This window comes from Carassius gibelio, chromosome A19, assembly GCF_023724105.1.
Source record: "Carassius gibelio isolate Cgi1373 ecotype wild population from Czech Republic chromosome A19, carGib1.2-hapl.c, whole genome shotgun sequence".
Lineage (NCBI taxonomy): Eukaryota > Metazoa > Chordata > Actinopteri > Cypriniformes > Cyprinidae > Carassius > Carassius gibelio.
This window is the reverse complement of record NC_068389.1, coordinates 23,937,334-23,957,305: the sequence shown is the minus strand read 5'-3', so window position 1 is coordinate 23,957,305 and position 19,972 is coordinate 23,937,334. Positions and strand designations below refer to the sequence as shown.

Genomic DNA, 19,972 nt, shown 5'->3' with positions numbered 1-19,972 from the left:
GTACTCTAAAGGCTGTGTTTTTGTTTCAGAAAGACTTATCTCCATCTAAGTGGTTTATTCTGTATTGTATATCACTCTGCATCCAGCAAAACAAGTACTCACAAACAAATGCATTGTGCGTTATAACAGAAACATTGCTTACAGCAAGCGATTTAATGTTTGACAGTAATTGTCTCAAATATTGTTGTTTAAGAAGCTGAATTAGTTTAAATTAGGAATGCATTTAGAGATGCGGCTCCTCAGAGGAGAGTTTAAAAACCTCTCTCAGATAATGCATCTTGAATCTAAACCACCACCATTAAAAATATTGAATCTAATCAAATAAAAGAATCTAGACACACAAGCTGACATTGCTAACTGACGAGATGTGTTGTTGTTTGACATATTGATGCTGCACACGTGGGTTTATGGAGAAGTTCTCACCTGTGTGTCCAGGTGTTGTGGCAGTGATTCTGTGGGGAACCCGAGAAGACACACGCAGCCCTGCCCTCACCTGATAGAAGCTGCAATCCACAGAGAAGTTTTCAATTATTATAGATTACATTCACGGATTACAAAATGGAAATGGCACTGGATTACAAATGGCACTCAGTTGTAATAATAATAATCATCATACAAAATAGCAGTTAAACTATCGATCAACAGCACAAATAACACTGGGTCTGAGAAAAGAATAATAATAATGGTCTAATTGCAATGAGAAACTCCTAAACTCAAGGCGAAACCAGCTTCAGGACATTTTTGAGTAGACTCAACACATGATAAAAAGTTGCTGGACATTTTTAGAAATTTAGAAATTGTGGAATGTATAACAATTAAAGTCCTTTTAACTGGCTTCTCTAAAACCATCCATTTACACATGAACGGTTTCATGTGTAAAGCAATAGTTTACTTAAAATTTTTAATTTATATTATTAACTCCGAACACATTACAGATGGAACACGTTTGTTCAGTTTCATATACATTTATGCCATCAATGTTTCTGAAATCTGGTCATTTGAACTCATGTAAACAACCAAACCTGTGTTACGTAATAAAAGACTGGCATTTTCTTCCCTGCCAGAGTGGTAAAGTCCTCTTCAAATGTGCCTGAATTATTAATCCCTTCAGGACAAAATGGCAATAAATAATGGATATAATGCATGTTCCTATAGCACTTACACTGACCAAGATCAAAACAAACAGCCGTTGATCTAGTCAGTGGAAAAATTAATGCAGTGAATCTTTATAATAAATCATAAATAATGATGGTGAATGAAATGTGAAAGCTTAGTCAGCATGTTCAGACAGCCCAGACTCCATCAGGGGGATTGTAAGGTCACCTTTGCCAGTGAAGTGACTGCAGATGCATGTTAAATGTTGAAGCACTTCACAGATCATGCTGCAGCTCCCTGGAGATCCTGAACTAAGTCGGGTCATCCTGAGCCTGGCAAGAACATCTGCACAGTATGTTGACAGTACATGCTAAATATGTCTACAGTACACATCAAAACATATTTACAACATCCACAAGCTTCACCGCATCTATGGCACGTACTAAACAAGACTGCAAATCATGCCGAAACGTCTACAGACCGTTTGATGGGATGCTAAAACAAATCATCTGCATGATGTAGAATGTGGTAGACTGTTTACACTGCGTGTTAAAATGTGTGTAGCATATGCTGAAGCAGAAGCTACACATGATATCGCACCTGCTAAAATGTCTGTAGCACATGTTAAACAAGTATACAGCATTAAACGAGCTACAAACTTCTGAAATACATGAGATCGCTGCTAAAAAAATAATAATAATGTTTTGCTGTTGTTTAAGTTTTTGTAGTAATCATAGTGCTGGAGAGTAGAGCTTGTGGTTAGGTTGTAAGATGGTTGGATAATGACTGTGGTGTTTGATAATTCATTCAGGGAACATAACTGTGTTAATGTCAGTGCAGTGGAAGCAATAAAAAATTTTTTATATATCCATCCATCCATCCATCCATCCATCCATCCATCATCTTCCGCTTATCCGGGGCCGGGTCGCGGGGGCAACAGTCTAAGCAGAGACGCCCAGACTTCCCTCTCCCTAGCCACTTCCTCCAGCTCTTCCGGGGGGACCCCGAGGCGTTCCCAGGCCAGCCGGGAGACATAGTCCCTCCAGCGTGTCCTAGGTCTTCCCCGGGGCCTCCTCCCGGTGAGACGTGCCTGGAACACCTCCCTGGGAAGGCGTCCAGGAGGCATCCGAAATAGATGCCCGAGCCACCTCAGCTGGCTCCTCTCGATGTGGAGGAGCAACGGCTCTACTCTGAGCTCCTCCCGAGTGACCGAGCTTCTCACCCTATCTCTAAGGGAGCGCCCAGCCACCCGACGGAGAAAGCTCATTTCGGCCGCCTGTATCCGGGATCTTGTCCTTTCGGTCATGACCCACAGCTCATGACCATAGGTGAGAGTAGGAACGTAGATTGACCGGTAAATCGAGAGCTTTGCCTTACAGCTCAGCTCCTTCTTCACCACGACAGACCGGTACAGCGACCGCATTACTGCAGAAGCTGCACCGATCCGTCTGTCAATCTCACGTTCCATCCTTCCCTCACTCGTGAACAAGACTCCAAGATACCTGAACTCCTCCACTTGAGGCAGGAACTCTCCACCAACCTGAAGTGGGCAATCCACCCTTTTCCGACTGAGAACCATGGCCTCGGACTTGGAGGTGCTGATTCTCATCCCAGCCGATTCACACTCGGCTGCAAACCGTCCCAATGCACACTGAAGGTCCTGGTCTGAGGATGCCAACACGACAACATCATCCGCAAAAAGCAGCGACGAAATCGTATGGTCCCCAAACCGGACACTCTCCGGCCCTTGGCTGCGCCTAGAAATTCTGTCCATAAAAATTATGAACAGAACCGGTGACAAAGGGCAGCCCTGCCGGAGTCCAACATGCACCGGGAACAGGTCTGACTTACTGCCGGCAATGCGAACCAAGCTCTTGCTCCGGTCGTACAGGGACCGAACAGCCCTGAGTAGGGAGCCGCCGACCCCATACTCCCGGAGCACCCTCCACAGGATGTCGCGAGGAACACGGTCGAATGCCTTCTCCAAGTCCACAAAACACATGTGGACTGGTTGGGCAAACTCCCATGAACCCTCCAGCACCCTGGAAAGGGTATAGAGCTGGTCCAGTGTTCCACGACCGGGACGAAAACCACACTGTTCCTCCTGGATCCGAGGTTCCACTATCGGCCGAATTCTCCTCTCCAGTACCCTGGCATAGACTTTCCCAGGGAGGCTAAGAAGTGTGATCCCCCTATAGTTGGAACACACTCTCCGGTCCCCCTTCTTGAAAAGAGGGACCACCACCCCGGTCTGCCAGTCCAGAGGTACTGTCCCCAACCGCCATGCGATGTTGCAGAGGCGTGCCAGCCAAGACAGCCCCACAACATCCAGAGACTTGAGGTACTCGGGGCGGATCTCGTCCACCCCCGGTGCCTTGCCACCGAGGAGCTTTTTAACTACCTCGATGACTTCAGCCCGGGTGATGGACGAGTGCTCCTCCGAGTCCCCAGCCACTGCTTCCTCAACGGAACACAAGTCGGTGGGATTGAGAAGATCCTCGAAGTATTCCTTCCACCGCCCGACGATATCCCCAGTTGAGGTCAACAGGTGCCCATCTCTACTGTAAACAGTGTTGGTAGGGCACTGCTTCCCCCTCCTGAGGCGTCGAACAGTTTGCCAGAATCTCTTCGAGGCCAACCGATAGTCCTTCTCCATGGCCTCACCGAACTCCTCCCAGGCCCGAGTTTTTGCCTCCACGACTACCCGGGCTGCAGTCCGCTTGGCCTGCCGGTACCTGTCAGCTGCCTCCGGAGTCCCACAAGCCATCCAGGCCCGATAGGACTCCTTCTTCAGCTTGACAGCATCCCTTACTTCCGGTGTCCACCACCGGGTTCGGGGATTGCCGCCTCGACAGGCACCGGAGACCTTACGGCCACAGCTCCGAGCAGCCGCAGCGACAATGGAGGTGGAGAACATGGTCCACTCGGACTCAATATCTCCAGACTCCCTCAGGATCCGGTCGAAGCTCTGCCGGAGGTGGGAGTTGAAGATCTCTCTGACAGGGGGCTCGGCCAAACGTTCCCAACAGACCCTCACAGTACGTTTGGGTCTGCCGAGTCTGTCCAGCTTCCTCCCCCGCCATCGGAACCAACTCACCACCAGGTGGTGATCAGTTGACAGCTCCGCCCCTCTCTTCACCCGAGTGTCCAAGACATATGGCCGAAGGTCTGATGACACGACCACAAAGTCGATCATCGACCTCCGGCCAAGGGTGTCCTGGTGCCACGTGCACTGATGGACACCCTTATGCTTGAACATGGTGTTCGTTATGGACAAACCGTGGTTAGCACAGAAATCCAATAACAGAACACCGCTCGGGTTCAGGTCAGGGGGCCGTTCCTCCCAATCACGCCCCTCCAGGTGTCACTGTCACTGCCCACGTGAGCGTTGAAGTCCCCCAGTAGAACGATGGAGTCTCCAGTCGGAGCACTTTCCAGCACCCCTCCCAGAGACTCCAAGAAGGCCGGGTAGTCCGCACTGCCGTTCGGCCCGTAGGCACAAACGACAGTGAGAGACCTATCCCCGACTCGAAGGCGCAGGGAAGCGACCCTCTCGTTCACCGGGGTAAACTCCAACACATGGCGGCTGAGCTGGGGGGCTATTAGCAAACCCACTCCAGCCCTCCGCCTCTCACCATGGGCAACTCCAGAGTGGTAGAGAGTCCAGCCTCTCTCAAGAAGTGTGGTTCCAGAGCCCAAGCTGTGCGTTGAGGTGAGCCCGACTATCTCTAGTCGGTACCTCTCGACCTCCCGCACAAGCTCAGGCTCCTTCCCCGCCAACGAGGTGACATTCCACGTCCCTAAAGCCAGATTCCGTGTCCAGAGATCGGGTCGTCGGGGGTCTCGCCTACGACTGTCACCCGATCCACTATGCACCGGCCCCTTACGCTCCCTCCTGCAGGTGGTGAGCCCACAGGAGGGCGGCCCCACGTCACTCCTTCGTTAATAAGTTAAATTAAATTTAGTAAATTTATTTAGCAATAATTAACCCACTGGAGTCTAAGGGTATTTTTTTGGGCCTTGAGAAACATTTTGTTTTGTTCCTCACAAAAGTACAGAGCGCTGAACATGACTTCAAAAAATCACTCAACTTATTAAATCACAGCCTTGTATGAATTTCTCTGAACAGAAAAAGAAAACAAAGATGTTGAAGCAATATGCATAGCCAAACACTGTAGTTGATTGTGCCCATTGACTTGCATTGTTCTGTTTTTTCTCTCCTCTTTTTTTCCATACTGTGTTAGTCAATGTTTTTGGGTGAACTGTCCCTTTAAGAAAACTTTGAATATAGTATATGAAAGTGACATGATATGCAGCCAAATATGGTGACCCATACTCAGAATTTGTGCTCTGCATGTTATCCATCCAAAGTGCACACACACACACACAGCAGTGAACACACACACGGAGCAGTCCGCCATTTATGCTGCGGCACCCGAGGAGCAGCTGGGGGTTTGGTAAGGGCACCTCAGTGGTGGTATTGCCGGCCCAAGACTCGAACCCACAACCTAAGGGTTAGGAGTCAAACTCTAACCACTAGGCCACAACTTCCCCAAAATATATATATATATATATATATATATATATATATATATATATATATATATATATATATATATATATATATATATATATATATATATATATATATATATATATATAATGATACCTTATGATGTTTTGTGTCCTTTTAAAAGCTTGAAAATTTCGGTGTAAGTTCAGTTTAATGGAGAACCTTTTTGAAATGACTTTTTCATGGTCGTTAAATTAGCATTTTCAGCTAGTACACATTTGTGCTTATGTTAGATGTCGTATTTCAGTGATTTGTTGAATATGAGAAATTTGCATAGTATTTGTTCTTTTCTGTTTCATCAAATCCAAACATTTTTCAAACCAATACCACACACACCAGTAAACCACTGCCCAGCGAGTCCTTCATTCCCAAACAGATGCTCAGAGCTCATTACTGTATAACACATGCTGTTTGGCTCCATCTGACATATTTAGGCTAAATGTTTATCTGTTCAGTCGGCTCTGTTCTATTGTTAGATGCGTCTCTTTAAAGCGGGAACTACAGGGGCTGTCAAAAACAAACAGTTTATTAGAGAGTAGTGTGTGTCTTGTGGGGATTATTTCAGACAAGAGTTTTCTGCTTTATGGAGGGGGGAAGGGCCAGACAAATCTCTGCAAAGCTGATGTTTCAGCCAATGTCCTTGCTTTAATCTCAGAGCAGACGGGTTGAGCTCAACATTATGTGTGACCTCCATCGCAACCCCATCTTCACACAGCTGTCAGGAAAACAGTGGAGGATAGAGAGGTATTACTGCATTAGATCTGCTGACAGACAGGGGTCTACTGTAGATGTGCCTTGGGAGTCTCTATAGTGTTTCTAGTTTTTTTTTTTTTTACTTTATTGAACTTGCAAGCTTTGCATTAGCACTACCCAGTTCTTCAAGACAACAAGAACTTTCTGCTGCCATCCTTTTTTGTTATACAATTATTACGTTGAGTAAGTAGTTACATTTTTATTCAGTTTTAATTGTTTTTTTGTTTTGTTTTTGTTTTTAATAAACTATACTTAAATGCTAATGTACAGTTAACACCAACAATTAACATCAATTATGACTGATAGCATTTTTTAATCGCCTCCATCAAATGTCCAACATTTTTTACAATAAAAACAAGAGCATTTATTAAATTCGGTAAATAGGATAAAACATTTTTTCATGTTGTCTTTAGATTGGTGGTTGATGGTTGTTTTTCCATTAACCTTAAGATGGTTACATTTTAGATGAAGTATAATGGAAAGAATCCATGAAAATCCCGTAATTTACTCTTTTTAATCACCGTTTTGTACACTAAAAAGTACTAACGCTAAAAAGTACACTAACTATTAATATGTATTTAATGTATATATTTCATGTGTTTTATATTTAGTAATATATACTTACATAGGATTTTTTTATTGTTATTTTAAAAAGCTTTATTAAGCTAAAATGCATTGTATTCATTAAAAGGGATTAGCCCAAACTTTTGAATAGTGGCGTGCACATAACATGCCAGTGTTATTGAATCTCAAACACTGGACTAGCACCAAACTCGTGGCAGCGAGTCATAAAGGTCAGTGACCTGAAAAGTCATTGAATTCCCTGTAGACTTCAAGTCAAATCAATCACAGTCAGCAGGTGAAGTCTTTATTTTATTAGAAATAAAAATTCTCTCTTCAAGAAACAGCTTGTATTTGTGCATGTATGTATGGGAATAATGTCAGTTATAGAAGTCTTATATATATATTTATATATATATATATATATATATATATATATATATATATATATATATATATATATATATATATATATATATATATATTAAACATCCTAAAATAGGTGTAAGATCCACATTTAGAAAAGTGTGTAATTTTATTGCACAACTTGAGGTACCAAATATATTGTTTTAAAATAAAATGATTGTCTGCTATTGGTCAAACAGATAGCCCCACCCCAAATTCACACCATTGGTTGGTTGAATATGTATGAGCCAATCAGACTACTCAGACAGATTACTAATTTGTTTGTTACCACTGATGGCTCAGAAATCATACACTTCACCTTTAAAAAGTATGAAATTGCACAGAAAGCACCGTTTTCTTTTCCTGTAAACGTATTGCATTACATTACATTAATACTTTAATTATACATTAAATTGATCATTAGTGGCAGTATAGACATGTATAATGTTACAAAAGCTGTTCTTTTGTAGGACTGTAATCATCAGATGATCCTGAAAATAATATATATAACAGTAAATATTAAGAACCACAGCTGTTTTCAACATTGATAATAATAAGAAATGTTTCTTTGAGAAGCAAATCGGCATATTTATATGATTTCTGAAGGATCATGTGAAACTGGAGTATGCAGCTTTGATCCCAGGAATAAATTACATTTTAAAATATATTCAAATAGAAAATATTTATTTTGATAGTAATAATATTTTTTTTTACAATATTACTGCTCTTACTGCATTTTTGATCAAAGAATACGTATATCATGCAATACGTATATCTTCTAAAAAGTTAATATTGTCAGCTTTCAGGACTACACTAGCTGTTAGCATAATGAGACAGGTACCAAAACTCTCAGTTTTGGTGTTTATGCCGCAAGACACAAAATGAATGCCACACAAAGCTGACTATACACTGTATCCAAAAAGAACATGGAAAAATGCCTGGAATGTGACAATTAAACTGATTCTAAGTGGCTCTTGGTGTTTATACGTGATCCTGTCACCATGTGCCCTTCCTGATCTGGCTGTTTAGAGAACAGACACGTAACAGAGCCTTCATTAGAGGTACAGAAGAATACAGTCTTACCCTCTCTGGAAGAGATCCACATTGTGAAACTTGTGCAGCTCCAGCGAGAACTCTACAGTGCCCTGTACGTCTGACATCATCTATTCCATCACCTAGAGAGACAGAGGAATGTTCATTTGCTGCTGAACACATCAAGGCTTGCATTGTCTTATCTAACTCAGAATGCTTTTCTCTTTCAGGACTCTCTGTGTTGTGGTTCCATTGTCAGCCGAGCCGTTTGGCAATTGTGAGGGAGTGTGTTTACCGTGGTAACATCAATGAACACAACCCAGTGACTCAAGAGCCGGATGAACACGTGTGACTCGAAGACACTATCTCTCATTACTCAGGCTGTGACTCATCCCAGACAATATTTGTTCTGAGATCCCGATGTGCTGCTCTGTGGCAAACTAATGTATGACGCGCGGCTCCAAGACGGATGACAGCAGTGGCATTTCTGGATATGATCCCAAATCATACTTATGACACCATCCGTCTAAGAGACACCACAGCTGAGGCTGAACCTGTGTGTGTGTGTGTGTGTGTGGCAGTAATCAAATCTAATGGCTTCTTCTCACACAACAGGTTGTGATGTGAGTCCAGTGTCTGTGACGTGAGAGGAATGGCTGGAATTTAGGAGCATATATTCTTTTCCAGAATCAGTGTGTTTTAGAGTGCAATACTCAGAATTGATTATTAGCATTCACATTTTAACAGGTTTTTTTTGCCTCTTTCTTTGATTGTTTGTTACTCATTCTCTTTCAAATTGTCTTTATTGTAGTAAAGCACAGACAGGCCTTCATCCAATACCAATGTCCGGTTATGTCATATATATATATATATATATATATATATATATATATATATATATATATATATATATATACAGTATTGTTCAAAATAATAGCAGTACAATGTGACTAACCAGAATAATCAAGGTTTTTAGTATATTTTTTATTGCTACGTGGCAAACAAGTTACCAGTAGGTTCAGTAGATTGTCAGAAAACAAACAAGACCCAGCATTCATGATATGCACGCTCTTAAGGCTGTGCAATTGGGCAATTAGTTGAAAGGGGTGTGTTCAAAAAAATAGCAGTGTCTACCTTTGACTGTACAAACTCAAAACTATTTTGTACAAACATTTTTTTTTTCTGGGATTTAGCAATCCTGTGAATCACTAAACTAATATTTAGTTGTATGACCACAGTTTTTTAAAACTGCTTGACATCTGTGTGGCATGGAGTCAACCAACTTGTGGCACCTCTCAGCTGTTATTCCACTCCATGATTCTTTAACAACATTCCACAATTCATTCACATTTCTTGGTTTTGCTTCAGAAACAGCATTTTTGATATCACCCCACAAGTTCTCAATTGGATTAAGGTCTGGAGATTGGGCTGGCCACTCCATAACATTAATTTTGTTGGTTTGGAACCAAGACTTTGCCCGTTTACTAGTGTGTTTTGGGTCATTGTCTTGTTGAAACAACCATTTCAAGGGCATGTCCTCTTCAGCATAGGGCAACATGACCTCTTCAAGTATTTTAACATATGCAAACTGATCCATGATCCCTGGTATGCGATAAATAGGCCCAACACCATAGTAGGAGAAACATGCCCATATCATGATGCTTGCACCTCCATGCTTCACTGTCTTCACTGTGTACTGTGGCTTGAATTCAGAGTTTGGGGGTCGTCTCACAAACTGCCTGTGGCCCTTGGACCCAAAAAGAACAATTTTACTCTCATCAGTCCACAAAATGTTCCTCCATTTCTCTTTAGGCCAGTTGATGTGTTCTTTGGCAAATTGTAACCTCTTCTGCACATGCCTTTTTTTTAACAGAGGGACTTTGCGGGGGATTCTTGAAAATAGATTAGCTTCACACAGACGTCTTCTAACTGTCACAGTACTTACAGGTAACTCCAGACTGTCTTTGATCATCCTGGAGGTGATCATTGGCTGAGCCTTTGCCATTCTGGTTATTCTTCTATCCATTTTGATGGTTGTCTTCCGTTTTCTTCCACGTCTCTCTGGTTTTGCTCTCCATTTTAAGGCATTGGAGATCATTTTAGCTGAACAGCCTATCATTTTTTGCACCTCTTTATAGGTTTTCCCCTCTCTAATCAACTTTTTAATCAAAGTACGCTGTTCTTCTGAACAATGTCTTGAATGACCCATTTTCCTCAGGTTTCAAATGCATGTTCAACAAGTGTTGGCTTCATCCTTAAATAGGGGCCACCTGATTCACACCTGTTTCTTCACAAAATTGATGACCTCAGTGATTGAATGCCACACTGCTATTTTTTTGAACACACCCCTTTCAACTAATTCAACTAATTGCCCAATTGCACAGCCTTAAGAGCGTGCATATCATGAATGCTGGGTCTCATTTGTTTTCTGAGAATCTACTGAACCTACTGGTAACTTGTTTGCCACGTAGCAATAAAAAAATATACGAGAAACATTGATTATTCTGGTTAGTCACATTGTACTGCTATTATTTTGAACAATACTGTATATATATATATATATGGCTTCAATATATGTATTACTGTATGCATTATGTCAGCATTTATTATACTTCCTTTTTTTCTTTTAAAACAAATTCAGCTTAATTGAAAAAATAGGAAAACAATATTTCTTCTTTAATAAAGAAATGAGTACAGCAATGATAATCATCTTTAAAAATGCAGAGAAAGGCAATTTCCGACTCATTATTTTAATGAGAATTGAGGGGTAAAATGTGCTTGATTATTCTGAAAATAATGTTTCAGTGCAAAAACTCCCAGGGGTTTATATAATAGAAACATTGGCTTTATTTTTTCGCCTTATTTGTATCTATCTGATTTTCCTGATTTTGGGAAAAGATCTTATCAGAATAATTGCCATGTTTCAAGAACTGAACTGTCATCTATATTTTCAATTGTTACAATTTCTTAAAGAAAGAAAAAATCTAGATTAGAGCTTTTTAAAAAATATTTATTAAAAAATTCAGACAAAAGTTTATAGACATAAAGTTAGCTGTCATATCAGTAATCATATATTGTATGCATTGATTGGAAACAATTCTAGCACTTATATTTGATTATTAAGCATTTGTTCATTTTGGGTTGACTTATTTATCATTTTCTTTTCCAGCAGTTTGATGAAGAGACCTAACCCTAACCCATAAGCGAGGGGCAACAAAGCAGATATTCCTGGATCTGATGTGTAGATTCATAACTAAATCATACAGTTAATAATAACAATAAAAAAAAGAAAAATCAACATGCGTTTTGGCGTCTACCAAAACACCTTCCTAAGTAACTCTGGCAAATATATCCACAAAAGTCATATGATCAACAGACCTGCAGAGGTCAAATGACTACTTGTTTAAACATGTAATATGTTTGCCAAAGTAGATGGATATCAAATGGACAAAGTAGATGAGCAACGGCCAAGCAGACATGCAACAATCCTTATTATCCAAGTGTATTATCCAACATTATTGTCCAGCTCAGGTGAACTCAACAAGGGCAAAGTTCTCAGTGAATCTTACAGTAGATGTAGAGGGGTTGTGTGAATACCTTTAGCCTTAACTATTTGAAACCATTTTATATTGGATACTGTTTCACTTACCTTTTAAAGCTGAAGTGATTTATTTTTGAGCCACTAGCATCACAACTGGTAAAAAAATAATGACCAGAATAAAATAAAACTGCTATCCTGAAAACTCTTGCCGTTTGCCATTGGTTGAACAAACAGTAGGTTGCCCCAAACTCACACCATTGGCTGAGGCAGATGTCAGCTAGATGTTTAGACAAGCAGAGAAAGACTGTTTCAAACACTGTTTACTTCTTGTAGTTCTTCTGTACTGTAGTAAGGTAAACAAATAAATAATAATAATAATAAATACATCAGATAAATGTACCTAACACTCTTTTTTTAAGTATTTACGGAAGAATTCCAAGCGCTCAATCATAACTCAAATCCCTGTTTTGCATCCTCTCATGTAGCAGTGAGTGCATCGCCATATGACAGCTTCCTATTAATAAACAGAGATGATTAAAATGTTTCAAAACTGCATGAGCCGTAGTAAGGAAAACTACAGGAGCTCCACCGTCAGATGTGATGGGGAGCACAAAAATGTTGATGAAATATTGATGGGAATGGCATTCAGAGGGAGTGGGAAAAGGAAATAATAAAAAGGCGGGAACTGAACGAGTGTGGTGTAGAATTAGAAGGCTATTATCAGCGGTGAAGTGCTCGGTAAACTTGCTAAAGGTTAACAGCTCTGGAGCCGCAGTCACCTTCCTCTGGCAGCTGATGCTAAGAAATGAAAAATATGTTTCCTTTGAAATGCTGCCCTTGCGTTAACTGACACAATGTTCCATCGTGTTGGCTTCACTGCCCTATTCAAAATCCAGAGAGCCCGTCCAAGACGGGCCAGAGAGCACTGACCTCTGCAGCTGTTGGAGCAGAAGCAGAGGACATTGTGGGTACCGATGCATAATTTGAAACACGCAGTACTCATGCAGAAGACAATTGTATCTAAGAATAGAATAGAATGAAGTTGCTTTAGGTCAGGGATCCTCAAATCTGGCCCACGAGATCCACTTTCCTGCAGAGTTTAGCTCTGATCCTAATCAAACACACCTGAGCATGTTAATTAATACCTTCAGGATGGTAAGAAAATCACAGGTAGGTGAGTCTGATCAGGGTTGGGGATAAACTCTGCAGTGCATTGGCCCTCCAGGGTAAGATCTGAGGAAACCTGCTTTAGGTAAATTCACCTGCTAAATGAATATAGAATATAGTAGAATAACATGAAGCAGCTTTAAGTAAATGCATCTAGTAAATAAATAAATATAAAATTAAACAAAACAATAGAACGATATGAAGTTACAATATGTATACGCAAATAAATATTGAATAAAATGAAATATTAAAAAAATGTATTTGGATAAATGCATCAGCTAACTTAAATATAGAATAGAAAAGGCAAATGCATTTAGTAAATAAATGAATATAGAACAAAATACAACATAACAGAATTATATAAAGTTGCTTTGTGTAAAATGATCTGTTGGATAGATATAGAATATAGTAAAATACATGAAATTTCTTTAGATAGATGCATGTAGTAAATAAATGAATATAGAATATAATAGAATAATATAAAGTTAATTTGAGTAAATGTATCTGCTAAATTAATAAATATCATATTTGTTTAGGTAAATACATCTAGTCAATAAATATAGAATGAAACAAAACAATTCAATAATGTATATTTGCTATACGTAAATGCATATACTAAATAAACATAGAATGAAATATAATATAAAAAAAATAGCTTTAGGTAAATGCGTTTCCTAAATGATTAAATATAAATAAAACATAACAATGGAATTCTAAAAATATATTTTATGTAAATGCATTTGCTAAATTGTCCCCTTAGTTTCCGGTAAAATCAAACGTCTAAAAGGGAATACCCAAATTAAATTGCATGATGTTTTGAGTAAATAAATATAGAATAAAATATAAAAATAATAGAATATTATAAAGTTGCTCTGTGTAAATTAATCTGCTAAATAAATAAATATATAATACTATGTTATTTGTGTAAATGCTTCTGCATGTAAAAATACATACTTTATGGAATATAACAGAATAATCTAAAGTTGCATTATGGGAAAAGCACCTCCTAATGAATAAATATTGTTAAAGCAGAAGATAATAGAATAAAATTAAGTTGCTTTGGGTAAATGTATTTGATAAATTAATAAACAGATTAGAACGAATATAGGACACAATGAATTAAAGTAAAAACATAAGCCAAATAAATGTAATCAAATATAGTTTGTGAAAGAAACTAAGAACCTGACTAATCTGCTCGATTGACTGATGCTACAAGATCCATATATGTAAGATTTACTCATGTCATTATATTTAGAAAACGGAATGGTATAACATAATGAAACTACTGTATATTGGTTTAACTGAGTTCACTACTTCCTTTACCGGAAATAATCACAAGCCGCAGAAGGAAGTCTGTGAAATGAATCTCTGTGTGTTTGGACTGTGAAATGTTCAGCTGAATGCAGTGGGACTGAATTACTGGACACCTTTAATATTCTCAGAGATTTGACACTTCCATATGGAGCCAGAAGAATCTCAATAAAGATAAATGCACACACTACATTCACATATGCACACACAGGATCCATACATGCACACACATAATTCATAAATACACACACAGGATACACAAATGCACACAAAATTCACAAATGCACACACAAAATTTAAAAAGCACAGAAGATTCACAAATGCATACAAAATTCAGAAATGCACACAAAATTCAGAAATACACACACAATTCAGAAATGCAAACAACATTTACAAATGCACTCAAGATTCACAAATGCACAGGACAAGATTCAGAAATGTATTTCTGATGCACACACACATATATCTTGATTTACAAACTGCTTGCGGTCTGTGAACTTCACTGCATTTGTGTGTGAATTTTGAGACTCCCTTGACTTGGCTCGACACACAAATGCCTTTTTTTAAACAGGGAATGATCTGCAACCAATCAGATATCTCCCTTGTTTTAGCCAATCACAAGAATGCACCCCACGTGGGGAATTGTTTACTTATAAGCCAATCAGCGAACAACTCACTTTCCTCACGCAGCGAACGACTCACTTTCCTCAGCGAACGACTCACTTACCTCACACAGCCGGCGACTCACTTTGCGCAGCCAGCGACCCACTTTGCGCAGCGAACGACTCACTTTCCTCACGAGTCACGCAGCGAACGACTCACTTTCCTCACCCAGCGAGCGACTCACTTTCCTCACGAGTCATGGAGCGAACGACTCACTTTCCTCACCCAGCGAGCGACTCACTTTCCTCACGAGTCACGCAGCGAACGACTCACTTTCCTCACCCAGCGAGCGACTCACTTTCCTCACGAGTCATGCAGCGAACGACTCACTTTCCTCACCCAGCGAGCGACTCACTTTCCTCAGCGAACGATTCACTTTCCTCAGGAGTCACGCAGCGAACGACTCACTTTCCTCACCCAGCGAGCGACTCACTTTCCTCAGCGAATGATTCCTCAAGCAACGAAGTTGAGCGAACGATTCACTTTTCTCACGCAGCGATCAACTCACTTTCCTAAGCGAACGACAGCCGCAGACCCACTTTTCGCAGCCAGAGAGCCACTTTCCTCTCGCAGCGGACCACTGACTCTCTCTTCATGTAGGGACTGAATATTATAATTAAAGTGACTTCTATATTGCATCCAAAAGAATATTTAGATATATTTAAATATTCAAAAAGGTTTAAACATTTTTTTTTTTTACTTTCATTAAAATATTTCAATAAAATGAAATAATTGCCTATTGCAAATTTATGAATCCATGGTTAACTTTTTTTTCTGCAGTCACTGGGCTATATGTATTGAGACATTTTTTAATTTATATTTTGTAAAAAAAAATAAAAAATAAACCTGAATTGTAATCTAAACATCTGTATTTTCATACAATTTAATACAATTGCTGTGTGAACACGTTCATGTGATTGGCTTATAAGTAAACAATCCCCCCACATGGGGTGCATTCTTGTGATTGGCTAAAAGAAGGCAGATATCTGATTGGTTGCTGATCATTCCCTGTTTAAAAAAAAAAGCATTTGTGTGTCGAGCCAAGTCAGGGGAGTCTCAAAATTCACACACAAATGCAGTGAAGTTCAAAGACCGCAAGCAGTTTGTAAATCAAGATATATGTGTGTGTGCATCAGAAATACATTTCTGAATCTTGTCCTGTGCATTTGTGAATCTTGTTCTGTGCATTTGTGAATCTTGAGTGCATTTGTAAAGGTTGTTTGCATTTCTGAATTGTGTGTGTATTTCTGATTTTTGTGTGCATTTCTGAATTTTGTATGCATTTGTGAATCTTCTGTGCTTTTTAAATTTTGTGTGTGCATCTGTGAATTTTGTGTGCATTTGTGTATCCTGTGTGTGTATTTATGAATCATGTGTGTGCATCTATGAATCCTGTGTGTGCATATGTGACTGTAGTGTGTGCATTTATCTTTATTGAGACTCTTCTGGCTCCATACTTCCAGCAATATGCAATATTTTTGTGTAAGTGTGTGTTTGTTTGCAGTCATAAATCTATTGCTGACTGAAGACACTAGCTTGACTAGTGTGCTGAATCAATTCTGCAGGCCCTGGGCTTGCTGTGAGTGATCTATGATTTCATTCTGGCAAGAGTGAAGAGCCTTATGGGCCTGTCAGGTTGTGTCCGTCTGTCTGTGTGTGTGTTTGGGTGTGTGTGTGTGCATGTCTATTTGAGCCTGTGTGTTTGTAATTGAACATAGCAAATATTAATGGCACTTTACTTGAACAAAATTGGGACACTCTTAATAAAATGAAGCTACTTATATTTATAATTATGTAAATAGTTTTTTTTTCTATAGTAGGTTTATTTTAACGTATATCCAAAGTTTATTTTGGATGTGAATGTGATTAATCTATATATATATATATATATATATATATATATATATATATATATACACCCATACTACACACATTGTTTATTTAATAATTACAAATAATAATTAAATATAAATAGAACGTGAATGAATAATAAAAATAAATAAATTAACTGATTGTCAAAAATGAAATATGTCAAAAATGGCTGAAATTGATTAATACAGAGAGAGAGAGAGAGAGAGAGAGAGAGAGAACGCCATTTGTTGAGTCACCATATTTCTTGCATTCAGTTTAGATGCTCCTTGGTGTTTTCCTGTTCACTCAGAGCTCATTGTAATATTTCAGAGATTTATATATTTTATAAATCCAGCACAACCTTTGTGTACTTTAAAAATGAATCAATTGACAATGCCAAAAAATTTCAACCATTGCAGGAATATAACTGATATGGAATAAACCCAAACATAATAAATTTACCTTAGCCTCCACGTGGCCATGGCAAGAAAGACAAATATGCAACAACTTGTTCAGTGATTCTGCCTAGAAAAGCTAAAAAAAAAAACTGCTGACTTTGCTCAGGAAACCTCCAACAACATTTTAGACGGCACACATCAGCTGACACAATACAGTCTGGTTTATAAAGGAACAGCAATGAATAATGCTGTTAAACTGGAACATTCAGTGCTGTAGTTTGTCAACATTCAGTACATTCAAGCATGCTATTTCCTTTCCAAAATAGTAGACTACATAATAGTGTGGAATAATGGCGTACTCTTTTTCCCAAGGAAGCTGGCTGTGACCCTTACGAAAGGAAAATATATTTACCAATATATTTCTTAAAATATATTGTCATATATTGTAATATATTATTTTCCCTTTTTATTTTCTAATATTTTATATGTTTGAATACATTTAATAATATATTGATGATACATATATTATATAATATATTGCAAAATATACAAATGATTGCCGCTTTCAATATATTGCAAAATATTGGAAAAAAAATGTATATAAGAATATATGCCTAATCTATTACATATTAATTTCCAATATACTGCAATATATTTTTGGGGACGTTAAACATGTTAAACATGCCAAGAAGCATTCAGGCCCCTGTGGGACTAGCAACTTTGCACTTGAATGTCACTATCTATACGGTCCAACTACATTATTCGCAGCGCTCATTAACAGTCCCGATTATTCCAGATTTCACATCGCCTGTAAATGCCAGGCTGAGTCAAATGCCATGAGCTGAATTCTTAAGTGTCCTCTACACGAGATGAGTAATTTGGAAAAATAGATCCAAAGCCCGGCTTGCCAAGACGGCGCTGTGAATGTCAAATTTATTGACCTTCACAGATACACGCCATTCCAGTTCTTCAGCTCGGATTATGCATTTAGAAGAATGTAGATCTGTTGATCTTGTGAAATAGTCCGATGCTGAATAACTCCTGAGTAAAATTCCAGTGGTTTTAGTGAGCTCCTGTAAGCTGGAGTTTCTTGAGTCTTCAGCAGGCTGTTTTTGTCAGTTCAGCCCTGCTAGAAACACCTCATTACATGAAATCTCTCAGAGAGGTAGAAGAGATGTTTACAATCAAATACATGAAGGAAGACCACAAATTCTCCTCACTGTAATACAAAACTGCATCATGCATATCCTTGTCATGACTCATATGCCTAAACAGTTCCTTCAGGTTTTGATTGAACTCTGTCTGACCCATCACAGTAGCCCTCTAACAGAGCAGAAAGTGAATTAGTGCACATGCACCTAAATCAAATCATTCCGAACCATGGTGTCCAGCACACGGCGTACTGCTCAAGTCAACATTAATGTCACATGCTTCAAATGTGTTGTTGTCTTTTAGAAATACAGTGCTGTGTGTTTCTGATGGAGCCAGATGGCTGGCATGTTGCATTGGCAGAATATGCATCCAATATGCTCCAAACAGGGATTTATGCCGGATAATGGAATATTTCCCTGCCTGTCCATCTAAGAGCGGCTTAAAGACCAAACCTACCAGACAGTCATTAGGAAACACCAGTTAAAAGCATGTCCACAGTCTATTTGAGCCAAACACTGATGAACAATAACAAAGAAAGAGCGTAAACATCCGTCACCTTACCTGCCTGTGCGACGACGCTGCTGCACGACTTAAAGGCGTGATCCGCGCACCCGCTTTGATCCTATGTCATTAAGTTGAGAGGGAGAGAGTGTGTGTAGAGAGCCGGAGCAGGTCTCAGTGTTGACACGGGCATTAGTGGCTCACGGCTGCTGCTGCTGCTGCTTCTGGTACTGATGCTGATGCTGTTGTTGCCATGGTGATCATTCAGCTCCTGCGTGCTGCGGTAGCGCGTTTGGGTTCTCCCACCTCCAGTGATGATGTCCAATCTGCCTAAGTGCTGCAGCGCCACTTGCTTGGTCTCTCTCTCTCTCTCTCTCTCTGTTTCTCTCTCTTTCTGAGGCTGGGGCTGGATGCATGATAATAAGTGATGGATGTGTGCTCTGTGTTTTCAGATGCACTATGCGTACAGACTTACGTCAGTGTCAATAAATGTGAGATAAGTCAGCTTTACTCTTGTTTAACACACTAAATGTGTCTCTGCATTTACAGTTTAAGATTAGGACTGATATTTAATTAAGCTGCTTTAAATTAACGGGGGCCATCAACCAATCAATACATAAATTGCACCTAAAATAATAGATTTATAATTTGAGGTTGGATCACCTGCCTGTGACTGTTAAACCTCTGCTATTCATAATCAGATTGCATATTTTAGTTAACCAGCATCCATTGCATTCATATTGCTGGTTGTTTAAACAAACAGTGTGTGTGCTATGCGCTAAAAGCATGCGGGTCTGTTTCGGCTAGTGAACGTGGATGTCACCTTTCCCCGCTGTGTGTACCGATCAAATATTGATGCTGTAACGGTGCAGACAGTACTGTATAGACATACTTTGGAGTGTTTTTTAAAGTCTCACAATAACTCTGCATTTCTGAGTAGTAGCAGACTGTGCAGGTGTGCAGATTGGC

General features: G+C 39.5%; 1 protein-coding gene across 2 annotated transcripts in view; it reads right to left on the bottom strand.

Annotated features, from left to right (window-relative positions):
• Positions 1 to 19,377, bottom strand: part of LOC127935451 (protein FAM135B-like) — a 59,560-nt gene extending 40,183 nt beyond the window's left edge. For both annotated transcript variants that reach the window (XR_008148090.1, XM_052533327.1), the window contains exons 1-3: positions 19,064 to 19,377; positions 8,471 to 8,562; positions 424 to 503 (exon numbers count right to left, since the gene is read on the bottom strand). Coding sequence is in view for 1 of the 2 variants with exons in the window: in XM_052533327.1 (XP_052389287.1) it covers positions 424 to 503; positions 8,471 to 8,550 (160 nt within the window). In the remaining variant the exon portion in view is untranslated. The remainder of the gene's footprint in view (positions 1 to 423; positions 504 to 8,470; positions 8,563 to 19,063) is intronic.
• Between the last annotated feature and the right edge of the window lie 595 nt (positions 19,378 to 19,972).